The sequence below is a fragment of the Nannospalax galili genome, unplaced genomic scaffold, assembly GCF_000622305.1.
Source record: "Nannospalax galili isolate Female #2095 unplaced genomic scaffold, S.galili_v1.0 scaffold1097, whole genome shotgun sequence".
Taxonomy (NCBI): Eukaryota; Metazoa; Chordata; class Mammalia; order Rodentia; family Spalacidae; genus Nannospalax; species Nannospalax galili.
In genome coordinates, this window is record NW_008340640.1 from 726,701 (window position 1) to 740,924 (window position 14,224).

General features: G+C 39.8%; 1 protein-coding gene across 22 annotated transcripts in view; it reads left to right on the forward strand.

Moving 5' to 3' along the window:
* The window catches only part of Tcf4 (transcription factor 4), a 353,045-nt gene that overhangs the window by 300,109 nt on the left and 38,712 nt on the right, over positions 1-14,224 (forward strand). For all 22 annotated transcript variants that reach the window (XM_008835657.3, XM_008835659.3, XM_008835658.3 and 19 more), the window contains 2 exons: positions 1,380-1,513; positions 7,757-7,889. In XM_008835657.3, coding sequence (XP_008833879.1) covers positions 1,380-1,513; positions 7,757-7,889 — 267 coding nt within the window. The remainder of the gene's footprint in view (positions 1-1,379; positions 1,514-7,756; positions 7,890-14,224) is intronic.

Here is a 14,224-nt window from a genome sequence, read left to right on the forward strand (position 1 = left end):
CTTTCTGTTCTAAAACCAGACTAGTTCTGAAATTCTTAAGTTTTAGTGAAAAAATAGCTTCATAAAATAAAACATCAGATTTAGCTTGCCCACTTTTTAAAGGCTTGATATTACATAACATGTGAGGAGGAAACTAAGTCTATTTTCAGTGAAACACTACCTGCTATACATTTAGCAAGGAACTGATAGCTAGGCATATAGCCAGTTCTCAGAAATGTTTGTTCAGAGCCAGGTATGGTACTCACGCCTTTAATCACAACACTCAGGAGGCAGAGGCAGGCAGATCTCTGTGAAACTGAGGCCAGCTTGTCTACGTAATGAGTTCTAGGCCAGCTGGGGCTACAGGGAAACCATCTCAATAATAGTAATAATAATAATAATAATAATAATAATAATAAAAACAGTTTGTTCAGTTAGTGAAAGGTGAAGGTGAATGAATTAACAGTCCTGTAGGTTGTCTTTCACCCTTAGGTTTGTTTGAGAAATCAAAATTAAACAACAATCTATATTTCTATATTAATATAGATTAATATAATATAGCAATCTATATTAATCACCTCCAGCAATAAGGCCAAAAATGCAAAGAATTTTTAAAAGGGTTTTTTTCCTGATGTTAATGAATGTTTATCTTCATACTAAGATACTTTAAAATTTGCATGTTATTTTAAAACTTTACCTCACATTTTTATGAAATTCAAAGGCTCTTGAAATTTTCTATAGCATAATATCAACCTTGTGACATGCATGTACTCAGAATTGCCACCGAAAGCTTAAAATAGCTGTATACATATACCAGAAACCAAAATGACCTAGGAACGAAGTGTAGGAGACTCTTCTTCCCACTCACCATAATATAGTTCCAACATTAATCCTATATACTGTGCAGGATATAAAACTGAAATCTAACTCCTAAAACTGAGCTGTTCTTGCCTGTTACTTATTTCAATGTAGTCTTTTAAAACTTGTAAACTTGCCAACTCCATAATACCTCAAGTATTTTATTTTCACCCCAAAGTTTAGGAGCAGTTTAACTTTTTAGGTGGCTTTCATAAAAATAGGGGTCAGGGATTTCTAAGAACTGTTTCTTTCAGCATTAATTACCTTGCTGACTTGACATAATTCTGTGTAGAAACATGTTCTGTTCTTTTCCAGTGAGTTTTTACTAAGAACACTAACTTTGTTAAATGTTTCTATTTGTTTGGCAATATAAAAAGCCACTCGGGAAAAAAATAATGTTGACTGTCGTGTGATGTAATCAGCTAAGCAACACAAAGAGGAACACACAACAGGCGGTTATTTTCAAGTCGATGAAGAAACCCTATTCTAAAAGGCAAGGCTGAATGCCTCAGAAAAGTCATGGTTTTCTTTGTCCTTTACAGATGGCCATCACAGCAGTGACCCTTGGAGCTCCTCCAGTGGGATGAATCAGCCTGGCTATGGAGGAATGTTGGGCAATTCTTCTCATATTCCGCAGTCTAGCAACTACTGTAGCCTGCATCCACATGAACGATTGGTGAGGCAGGCTGGTGGGGGATGGGAAGAACAGAGCTAGCTTATGAATTTCATCTCTGTGTACACAGGGACTCTGGGAAGAGGCAGAAATAGCTACACAACTATTCTTACAGTTGGATTGTTTCTGTGATCAAAGGCAGAACAGAAGCAGATCACCTTTGTAACCTCCTCGATCTTTGTCATTGTTCTTTTGTTTATTGTGTTTTGTTCTGAGTTTTCTTTATCAGGATGTCGGCTTCCTTTGGGACATAAACACACTGTATTTGAGTTGCACGATTTCGGCAATGGCAGTTCCCTGTCCTTTTTTACTGTCTGAAAGCTTAGAAGATATATTGCTGAGGGCAGAGTGAAAATGACAGAATTGGTTACGTAGATGACAGGATTTCCACGGCAGCTTTGACCTATTGCAACTTACTCAAAGGAGAGAGTTTGTTTGCTATACATCCTTGTTGATAATACTAGCTGAAGAATTTCCACATTTATTGGATCCTTGCTTGCTGTGATTTTAACTGTAGTTCCACACACCCAGGTCTACCAATCCTACCCTTTTGCCCACTCCAGCAGAAAACTGCTGGCTGTAAAAATTTAAGCCCTTCCTTAGTAAGATTTTCTACTCTCCCACGTTCTATACTCACTTACCTTAGTACATTTTTTTTTCTGTCCTGGAGTATGTTTTTTTGTCATTCATCTGACTTGATACTCAAACACTACCATAGTCCAGAATCTATTTATGTATTTAAGTCCATCATTAACTACTGGATAATGTGTAGATGGTGAGTTGGGTGTGGGATACAGGTTACATAGGACTCAAGTTCATTGTGCAATAACACAATAAAAATAATAGGAGCTGAGAACCCAGCATCCATGTAAAAAGCCAGGCAAGGCTTTCTGTGCCTGTAACTCCAGAATGGGACAGAGGTGGTGAAAAGGCAGATCCCAACAGCTAGCCAGCCACCAGCCTTGTTGAAAAGTTGGGCCTCAGTTTCAGTGAGAGACCCTGACTCAAGGCAATAAAGCAGAGAGTGATAGAGGAAGACACACGCATCCTGCTCAGGCCTCTTGCATATGCAGGTACAGGCAACTGAACACTCATGCATGCATCATACACCCCCCCATACACACACACACACCCCACACACACACAGCCTAGCACAAATTTATGAACCTGAAATTCTACAAATGCAGAAGACACACGCACCCTGCTCAGGCCTCCTGCATATGCAGATACAGGCAACTGAACACTCATACATGCATCATACACACACACACACACCCCCACACACACACACACAGAGCCTGGCACAAATTTCTGAACCTCAAATTCTACAAATGCAGAAGAAAGGGTTTGGCCAATGGAGTGGTCCATGGCTGGGATTTTGCCACCTCTCTCTGTCTTAACATTTTTCCACTTTCTTATCCTCACGTCTACATTTATTATTTTTCCTTCTGTTCCCATGAAGGAAGTACTTTCTTGATTTCTATGATCTCTTCTCTCTTGTTCAGCTACTACATACATTAAAAAATGTGTTATATTCTTCTTTAATGGCCAAAAGATTCCAGATACAGAGATTGCCAATATCCTTGAAACTGCATACTGAATTGGTCCTGGGGCTCCAGATAGGACATGGAAGTAGCCTGTATCATCTCCCAAGTTCACATGTGTAAACCACAGACTCAAATTTTATCCCTTTTTCAGTGAATAGCAAAGGACTGACTTTCAGATTTACTTTTCTCCAACCCCCTACTGGAGGCATTAGAGTGAAAATTTAGAGAAATATCAACTGTAATTTTAATAGAATCTCTTGGCATTTTTATTTCTCCATCATTTTTGTTTACATTTCCTGGGACTCATGGTGAAAACTAGGAAAGTTCTGATCACAAATTAAAGTTTGAGGCATTCTTCTAGAATGTTCTGATTTCAGCCTTTCGAAGAGTTGCCCATTTGTTTCTTTTCCTTGTCACTTGTAGGTATTTCTTTTCTTACCGTGCTTTTGAATTTTTGCATTGTGACTTGATTCCATTCAAATTAAGTTCACTGCATGGAGCAGGAACCCTTAAAATATGCTCAGGTGCACAAAAAGTATAATTTCAAATTAGAAACTGAGCACAATCTTTTTAGAAAAAGTTTTAATGAATCAAAACGATATTAGCAATGAGGGAGAAAGATCATTTTGAAGCAATGACCCAGTAGGCCACATGAAAAGCTGCATTGGTAATACCACTTACCCATCATAAAACTCAAGGCTTTCATTCTAAATATGATCAGTTAACAAAGTTCAGAGTGTAGGAGTTTTGTTTTAAAGGATAAATGAATAAGGTCTCTGATCATGTATCCTAATGAGTTTTCCCACTGAGAATGAAACTATTGAATTATTACATCTAGTTATCATTGTAATTTCAGTATTTAGCCATATGACAGTCTCTCGCTGAAGTGACTTTGAAGACTCTGACACTGATTGGGAATAATTTGAATATACAGCAGTGATGTCTTTTCACATGAAAATAGTGCTAGTTCTTTGCAGCTTCAGTCGGTGGTACTTGCGAGCCTCATATCACACAAAGAGAGAAAGAAGAGAGCTTTCTGTGGATTGTTTGAGGTATAATTTGACCACTATAGTATTATCTCTAAAGATAAAACATTTTGAAAACATTATTGCCTTCATCATCTTAGATCGTGTTATAAAAGAATGTGTAATTAGGAAGCTTGAGATCCACACGTTTCACCTGCAACTGTCAAGTCACCAGTTTTAAGTCTTAAAATCCCCTTTCAATTTCAGCCTCTACAACTGAATCCCACAGCTAATCACTGTTTGTTGGAGAGACACATAAAATCGCCCTGATGAATGGAGTTTGCGGTTAAGCTTTGGCATGGGTCTTTGCAGAAGATTTCAATTTGGAATGACTTGTTAGAGTTGTTTGTAAAAGCAGGGTAGAGTCCTCACTGCCTGGTGTGATTGAAACATAAGTTTAGTGCCACAGAGTGCACTAAATTCTGAGGAATCTGAAATTTGGTATAAGGAAGTTCCTTGGACTGTTATTTTTGTAACTCAGTACTTCTCAACTGGGTTTGATGTTGCCCTCAAAGACCATGGGACACTGCCTGGAGACATTTTTCTTGTAACACTAGGACATAGATGGTATTGGATTCTAGATTGTAGAGGCCAGAGATACTAACAGCCACATTATAATGCACAGGAAAGACCCACAGCACTGAACTATCTATGATAAACAGCCAATATGCCCAGATTGTGAAACTCTATTAGGTTAAAGGTTAAACCCTAATTAGCCTAAAGCCTGATTTTATTCTTAGTGTGTGTTTCCAGTTCTTCTCCTTCTCTTCCTCCTCTTCCTCCTCCTTTTTGAATCTTCAAATCATCAACTTATACATTAACAAACATTACCAAAGGAATTCTAACATTTGCCTGACCATTAGACTTTAAGTATACTATCATTGGGTATAAAAGTAAAAATGAACATTGTGGGAATGGAATGCCATGATACTTCAGTTCACCACACTCCTCGCTCTGTTATAGCTAGCAGGATAGACAGTAATAGCTGGAAAACGAGACTGAAAGAACCTTTCAGAGTTAGTTGGTCCCTGAATCTCTAAGACATTTTATTCGCCTATCACTAATGTTCTCTGTGCTGTATTTATTACCTCTCTGAGTGACAGTAGTTTGCAAGATACTTTCCATTGGAAAGTGATCTAGTTATAAATCTCATTAATTTCTTCCAGCATCTAATTTTCTCTGAGTCTCTAAAAATAACTGATTTAACATGGATTGCATTGGTTTCCCCATTAAACTCTGAGGATTAGGTTTCTTTTTATTCTCTACACTTAGTGTTAACCCTTTGTGTGTCAAAACCTAAACTATTTTCCATTTTCCATGAAAAGTCCAAAAAGTCTCACCGATATGATTTATCTTTCCCTGTCTCATCTTCCATTTATTATACTTATTTAAACAGTTTGCATAATTATATTCCTCTCTTTTGATTTTTGCATACTTTGTCTTTTCTCTAAAAACTCAACAAGCAATAAGGTTGGATCAAAAGAAATGCAGTTATACCAGCTTTCTCTTTTTAATTCTTCTTTTACGCATGGCTTTTTGTTTTCCTTTATTATAGTCTTTACATCTAGCTCAGAAGTAGCTCTATTTCAACTCTTCTATAATTGGTCTCCCAAATCCCATATCCTGTTCAGTCCTCCATATACCTCATAGCACAGAGTAGCCCTGTCCTATTATTCTTTAGAGAACATTGCATGGGTAGGTTGGCAAATTTAAGTACCAAGTAGAAACGAGTTTAACAAGTTTTAAGTGAATTGCCTCTACTTTTTCGTTGAAGCCTTCTAAGTTGGACTATTTTGTGTACATGGAGGTGATATTTTCTAAGGCATCCATGTGTCATTGCCAGACCTGGCTCTGAAATTTAGATTCATGTCCTAGATGGTTGGATGACCTCTAAAGTAGTACTTCAGTCCAGTGTTCCTTAACTCATACTGTTATTGTGTGTTCATTCTCATTACTAACTGTGACACATCAAGGTCTGAGCCCCATTCCTTCCCCTTCAAGAGTTCACAATATTGTAGAAATGGGCTTGAGCAGCTGGCAGTGGGTGGCAGCAGGTAACTGTTAAATGGCACAGTGCAGAATGCACCGGGACCTCAGGGAAGAGTTCATAGGACAGTGAGAAGTAAGTGAGGCTCTTCCAGGAAGAGGCAGAACTCAGCATGGGTCTCTCCAAATCAATTGATCAGCACCAGGAAAACACTGTTCCCCTTGTGAGCAAATGTGTAGGTTTCAGTGCTCCCCAGTTTATGCAGAATTGACCATCTCAATTTTTAAATTAAACTTATTTTAAAAATGTCTTTAGTCCTGAGACGATAAAGATCCATAGTTCAGTCCCTATTTTTATTTTCTTTTATTTTTATGTTATTTATTATTTTTATTTTATGTGTATGCATGTATTGCCTGCATGTAGGTAAGTGCACCCATGTCGTGCAATGCCCGCGGAGATCAGAAGAGGCTGTCAGATCCCCTGGGACTGGAGTTACGGACCGTTGTTAGCTGCCATGTGGGTGTTGATATTCAAACCCAGGTCTTCTGCAGGAACAACCAGTGATCGTAACCACTGAGCCATCTCTCCAGCCCCTAGTCCCTATTTTTAAATTAAGCAATTTACTTGTATTTCCAATAATGGTATAATAAAGATTAATGAACTATTAACTTATCACATGAAAGGAGGTTTTTTTTTTTATCTTTAAAGATTTTTTTAACATGTCTACAGGACATTCAAATGCCTATGGAGGAAAAGAACGAGAGCAATTTTTTCAACTGCTCTTTATCTTGAAAAGGAAATTAGCTTGGGGTGTCCCTGTAAGTAACCATGTCCTTTTAGTGGTCTTCTCATTCTCTGTCAGATGGGTACAGATTGACTAATATGCGGCCCTACAGGCTTGGTGATATGCGCCATGAAAAGTAAGTTATTCAAACAACTGCTACAGTAATGGAGTTTGAAGCCAAGCCTTAAGCCAAGTGATCCTTTGCAGATGTCCTTTTTTCATAGTCAGATAAACGACAGCAGATAGAATATGGAAGGAAAGAACTCAAATCACACTAAGGCATTGTCAGTTCTTTGGGTTCCAGTTCACTGGAGCCACTGATTTAAGCTTTTCCATACTCGTGCTTCAGAGAGATTTGACTTTTAGTTCTGCTCAGAAATTTTCATTTTCCGTCTTGTTCTTGATGTTGAGGTTCAGTGAGATGAACCAGTTTGGGAGGAAGGTTTGAGAAGAGTTATTTTGCCACGTAGTGTCCAGGGGCCAGAGAGAAATGTAGTGTAATCTCATGGTTCTGTTTGTTGTTGTATTTGTTCTGTGGCAGAATGTTTTTCACTTGTTCAGTGGGCCATACAAAAACAGCAGAGATGGTCTTGTATGTTACTGAAGTCTCTAAGCTGATTTTAACCAGTAATCTGTGGATTTGGGGATTCTGACCTTCTTGTCTTGTTCTGTGTTGCTGCTATTATTTCTCTACATTTGATGCAACGTCAAACCCACATTGGATCTATGTATTTGCTGATTTAGAAAATGAAAGCTGTCAGAGCTAAGCAAGATATATTCCTGACTATTTTGAAATTCTAAAAGCCATCTCCCTTGCAATATGGCAAGTTCTAAAAGACATATTAGAAAACTTAAGTATTTTGCCATTGAATATGCCCTCCCCTTTTCTGCCTCTTGCTGTAGAGCTACCCATCACACTCCTCTGCAGACATCAACTCCAGTCTTCCTCCGATGTCCACGTTCCATCGCAGTGGCCCAAACCATTACAGCACCTCTTCCTGCACACCTCCTGCCAACGGGACAGACAGTATAATGGGTGAGTAGCATGCATGCCAACCTGGATACCAGTGCCCCATGGCAGGATTTAATAATGAAGGACCTCTTTCTCCTTCATAATGGAACTGCAGACAGGCAATCAATATTTGTTGCAAAGCTGACTGAAAAATGGACTGAAGAGAAGTGATCCTGGCTTGTTGATAATCATGTTCTTGGTCACAAGAAACTGAAATTTGACTGCATTGTCCATTATGAGTCATTAAGGGTTTAAATAGACTCAGACTCTTTTACATCTCACATTCTCAAACAATAGACAGATGAATTTTTCATAAGACCATCCATGGAAGGCTAGTGTGGTAAGGAAAAGAATGTTTCTTAATAGTAGTAGTTATCACATCCAGAAAGCAGCCATTGTGCTAAGTTCTTTAAAAAAAAAATTTACTCATTATTTTTATTTCATGTGTATGAGTATGTTGGCTGCATGTATGTAAGTGCATTCATGTCATGCAGTGCCCACAGGGCTCAGAAGAGAGTTTCAAATTTCCCTGGAACAGAAATAACAGAGGGTTGTGAGTTGCCGTGTGGATGCTAAGACTCGGACCCAGGTTTTCTGTAAGAGCAGCCATTGGTCTTGACCACGGAGCCATCTCTCTGGCCCCCATTGTGCCAAGTTCTTTACCATCATATGCCACTGTCTTCCAAAGACGAGCTTATATGAAAGTTTCAAGTGACTTTTAGTAGCTAGCTGGACAAATGTGACCTTTGGAGAATGTGGCATTATGGAGCCATTGAAGAAAAAAAGTGCTTGCTCACTTAGAAAAGATGTCTGAGCAACAATGAGCCAGAAATTTATTTCCTGTGGTCTTACAGTCTTAGTAATGAGTTTAAACCCAAGAAGGTTGTTGCTGCCAAATGCATCATCCACTCATCTTCTCAGATGTTTTTTGTGGCCCTTTAGGGCAAATGGATCTCCACCAGTACTGATTTCCTGAGGGAAGAGCTAGGCAAGCTATCTAGTTGCTTCTAGAAGGGGGAACAGGGTGCATGCTGGGGCGGCAGCTTCCACTGTGATCAGCTTTGACAAGCCTTTCATTCAGATAAGCAACATATCCGGATACTCCAGGGTCTTCATAAAACTTGAGACTTCACTGACCAGAACCCGCTCTGACTGATTTCTGACCCACACTTTGTGTGTGTATTAGTATGTTTCTTAGTGCTATGACCAAATATCTCACAGAAGCGACATAAGGAAAGAGGTTTATTCTGTCTCAGGGTTTAAAAGGATACAGTCCAGAATAGCTCCGAGTCTTTGCCCTTAGTGGTAGGGCTTGCCATACAGCCTATTACATCTTTGTGGATCAGCAAACAGAGAAGAGGTGTAAAGCAGGGCCAGACCATCACCATCATAGCCTGTCTATAATGGTCTGCGTCCCCAGCTAGGCCCTATGTCTCAAAGGTTTCACAGCCTCCTAAAACAGCACCAGAAGCTAGGGACAAGGTGTTCAAAAAGTTGAGCCTGTGGGGGACATTTCACATTCCAACTGTACAAGCTGGCCTGTAAGGTCACTCCAAGAGGGTCACTGACAAAAAAACAAAAAAAAACTTATGTCGATCTTTGAGAAAACTCTGTGCTGCTGTTTATTCCTTTTGGCTTTTTATAATTTTTTTTTCTTTTTTCTTTGAACCTGGGAAAGTGTGTGAATCACTTATATGGGAGAGCTTTTGATGAAGAAGTGTTTTAACATGTTATAAATTCAATTTCTGCTTAAATGATGTCCTTACTTGCTTATTTGGTAGTTTATTTCACACTTGAGGTGAGCCTCCTGGCAGCCCTCCCCATCACATCTCACAGAGAAATAAATTCAGGAGTTTTAACTTCTGGAACTTTTCACAAGACTTTGACAAGTTACGTTGCACCAGTTTGACCTTGAGCGCTACGGACAGCGGTCGTGTGGGGGAAGTTTTATTAGCTGCCAATGTAGTTTGGGTAGATTAGAAAAACAAGAAGAAAGAAAGAAAAGGGCAGAACCGAAACAGTGAGATGAGCATATTTCACCTTGGTGTGGTTTCATGAATGGAAAGTCCCTTCTGCAGTCATGCTGTCTACTTACAAAGAAGGATGACCGGTCATTCATCCTCTTACATGACAGATTTCCTGTATGCTTGTGGTTTGAGTAATTTTCTTTATAAGGAAGATATGAAGGTGGAACAGACCTTTGAGTTAAGGAAAACATACTTAGAAACCATTTTGCAGATGAATCTGCAATCTTTCTACGAGTGAAGCCCTACAACATGGATGAAAGTGGTACATGTTATCTTCTATGAACTCTAAGTTTAGTTGCCTGTCTTGGTACAAATAAGATTTGCTGGTTTTAATTTTAGATGGCTCTCTCTCTCTCTCTCTCTCTCTCTCTCTCTCTCTCTCTCTCTCATATCAAGTGGGTAATGGGTCTGGGCAGAGTAGTGGGATGGGTAGTTTCTGGATACTAAGAGCTCAGCCAAAACTAAAGATGAACATAACTCTTCATGTAAGCCACAGAGTCCTGTTTAAAGGTCCAAACAATAGTAAAAGAACACAATTTAAAAGGAAAAAAGAAACTTGACCTGGTGACATTTGGGAGGCAGAGTCAGGCAAATCTCTATAAGATCAGTACAGCCTGGGATGGTCTCTATAGCAAGTTTCAGGCCAGCTAGGCCTACATAGTAAGACCCTGGGGGGGGGGGGAGATTTTTATAACACAGACAAGGGAATTTTAGAAAATTTACTACAAAAATTATTTTATAATAATTACTGTTCTTAGCTGGGCGTGGTGGCTCACACCTCTAGTCCCAACACTTGGGAGGCAGAAGCAGGTGGATCTCTGTGAGTTCCAGGCCAGTGGGGCTACAGGAAGACCCTGTCTCAAAAAGACCAAAAGTAATAATAATAATAAATAATATTCTTGTCAAAGTCCACTAGAAAAAAAATGTAAAAAGCATCATAATTTTTTAGGAAGTAAGAACATCTGGTAAGTCAGCTTTCTGAAGAAACAAACCCTTATTAATTTGCATAAATACAGAGGTTACTTTAAGGGAGAAGGCCCTTAAACATTAGAGCATGTTCTTTAAAATGCTGTGTGCGCTCATCCCTCATGTGCAGATGCAGGGGTATTGAAGCCCAGGAATAAGCCTAGGATTGCATGGTGTCCTGCTGCTCGAGTTTCTTCATGCTAAAATTCTCAGAGGCTTTGGTCTGGTTTTCAGAGTGTGGAAGAAGTCGGTGATGGGAGCATGTCTGCATAACAAGAAGAGAAGCCTTTTCCTCTGATGTTAGTGATACTTCCCTAACAAATAGTATGGATTAATAGGGTCCATCTGTAGACTTTTGAAAATATTTGGCATATACTCACTCATTCCAAAGTGCAGGAAATAAAGAAATATTACGTTGCCTGTATCTCAAAGAACAAACGAACTAATTAAATAATTGCTAAATAAGGAACACATAGCTTGACACATGTTTGAGATTACACACACGATTCTGTAGAAAATAACTGTAAGCAGTACTAATGCTGTAAGAATGGGGTCCAAGCACTAACACATGGGCATCCCATTTTTCGAGTTCTCTTGGTGAAAACATGCAAGGCGCTGCAATCTTCACAAATATGGCATTGATGTCTGGGGAAGCTGTTTCCTCAGTTCAGAAGGCTGCTGTCCTATGGCTCAGTTTCCTGTGACAATACTTCATATCGGTGGTCAGCAATTGGCCTGAACTGACGGCCGAAGCTCACAGGGCCTGTGGGGTGAGACATGGAATCTAGAACCTCAAGAGGCAGCCCCTCTGGACTTGCAGCCCCTCTGGACTTGCAGCCTCTCTGAACTTGAAGCCTCTCTGAACTTGCAGCCTCTCTGAACTTGCATCCCACTTCTTGTCTGTTTTCTGCATCTCAGAGGTGGAAAGTGCTCACTTAGGATTGGGATGGCTTGTCTATTGTTTTACTGGCAGAACTGACCAAGGCTGCTTTTGTTTTTCTTTTACCCTTTAATGAACTTTTCTTTCTTTTTTTTTTTTTCCAGGATCATTTCATTTAGGAAATATTTGTTTTTGAGATAGAATCTCACCATGTAACTCTGACTGGCCTGGAACTTGCTCTGTAAACCAGGCTGGCACCAAACTCAAAGAGCTTCTCCTGCCTTTACCTCTTTGAGATTATAAGTATGTACCACCCAAATGACATACCCATTCTTGGTTAAGTACTTTAATAGTGGCATATGGTCCATTCCTGCTCTCCTATGCATTACTAGCACACGCTAGCGATTACAGTCACCACTTCTGGATTGGAAGTGTCTCTTTAAGCACCCTGGAATTACACACAGTTAATAGGGCACAGAATGGATCAGCAATAGTTCAACTGATAAAGCACCTGGGCAAGGTAAGGAATTGTCTGGGTATCTTGGGGAGCCCTTCTGCTTCCTAAGCGCACTTTCAGTGTAAGACAGCTGTGTCTCAGAAGTGGTACAGTCCAGATCCTTTGCATCCAAGCTTGCATGCAAAGGAGGCTGAGTAGGAAGTTACTAGATACCAGCTGCTGAGAACAGAGATGTCTGCAGGGTAGTAGCCACGTAAACTTTGCTTTTCCCAGATTTCCTTCCTTCCTGAATAATCTGTTCTTGCTGATCAAGAGTAAGAGTAGCTTCTGCTATAGCATAGGCCAGGGCGGTTACTCAGTCCAAAGAGCCTCTTGACCTCTTGCAGCTTCTGCCAGATGTTGCCATCTATATACATTGACAGTGAGCCTCTTGAGATTTGGGGCTGCATACCGTCCCTTCCTCTCACTAGGAATTGGGCATATGACAATATAGTGCTTATAGTAACTGCTGTGGTTTTATTAGTCTTTAACTGGCCTGCTTTTGGAGCACATATTTCCATGTTTCTAAACCTCAAACCAAGTAGTGTTGAAGGAACAGGCTACTAAGTTTAATTTAATACACCATATGCTAAAGATTACCCTGGAATATCTCTCTGGTTCCTGAATTAATCTGGCTTACGACTTTCACTTCTCATGACAGGTTTGTGTGACATTATGCATTTTAAGATGTGGCTTTCTAGTAGAAACAGTCTGTCCCTTTTCCCTGGAGGTCTCAGTTTCACAGCAATTGTATTATTAGACTAGTCACATAATATCCAGTCTGTATTTTACAAGGATCTTGAGCCTTCAGATACACTTGGGTGATGACCAGGGGCAGAGTTGGAAGAGTAAAATGCATTTTATCCAGCAGCATCAGGTCTTGTAACCACAAAGACCACCAATGGAGAGCAATAAATGAGTTTGATTTAAGCCTTTCCACTATTTCTTGCACATCCTCAGGAATCCCCATCCCCCCTCGGCATCCAGTGGAGTCCTTCCCACATGCATTGCAGCCCATGCTAGAGTTTCTCCTTAGAGGGTTGTAGGAGTGCTGGGAATGTTCCATTCTTAGTCCTCTTCACTGACAAGCTCAGGACATTGCTGTGCTTCTTCCAGTACTTTAATGACATTAGGGTCACTGGGAGACGGCTTAGAAAAGCCTCCTCTTAAAGCACTCTTCCTTCTCTGGTGAATACTGTGCTGTACTTCCTCTGCCTTTGATGTCCTCATGATATTCCCCGCCTCAGGTTACAGATGTGCAGTAAAGGGGAAACACATTTTCCAGAGTCTGACTCTCGGGGCCTATCCCCAGACACCACTCATCCTGGTGTTTTGTTTTGGGTGTGTTCTGAAGGGAATCGCCATCTCCCCAAAGCGGAGACCGAGGGTGGTCCAACACCGAGCTCAGGATATGAAACCCTTCTGCGTGCTTCATCTATCAGCAACAACACCTATGTCAAGGCCTCTGACCAATACTTGGGTGGCTGGCAGATCAAATCCTCTACAAAATGACCATTCTTCGTAGCTGCTCATCTTTCATTCGTATTTCTGTTACAACTTTATTACATAGAGGCTGATTTTTTTTTTTTTTCTGTTAAGGAGAAAAAAAGTGGATTGGAACTACAATAACACAAAAATTTGGTATACTCTCTACCAAGTAAAGACCATGGTTTTCATGTTTATGTCTCATGGGCATTTTGATCATTTCTAATAATATAAGTTGATAAAAACTTTGAACTGGAATAGTAACCAAGTCCTAATACATTAAAGCCAGAAAGATAGATTTGATATGTGTTTTGTTAAACATGACCCACTTCTCAGTCCAAAATCAAAATATTTGTGCCACTTGAGAATTAAAAGTATATCTCCTTTCTAATTGCATGTGTCTTTTGATATATTAGTCACATAAATAAGAAGAGAAATCTTTAAGAGAAGGAACCATCTCACTTAGCATGTTCAGGGAATCTTGAAAATGTGTTCTCTCCAATGT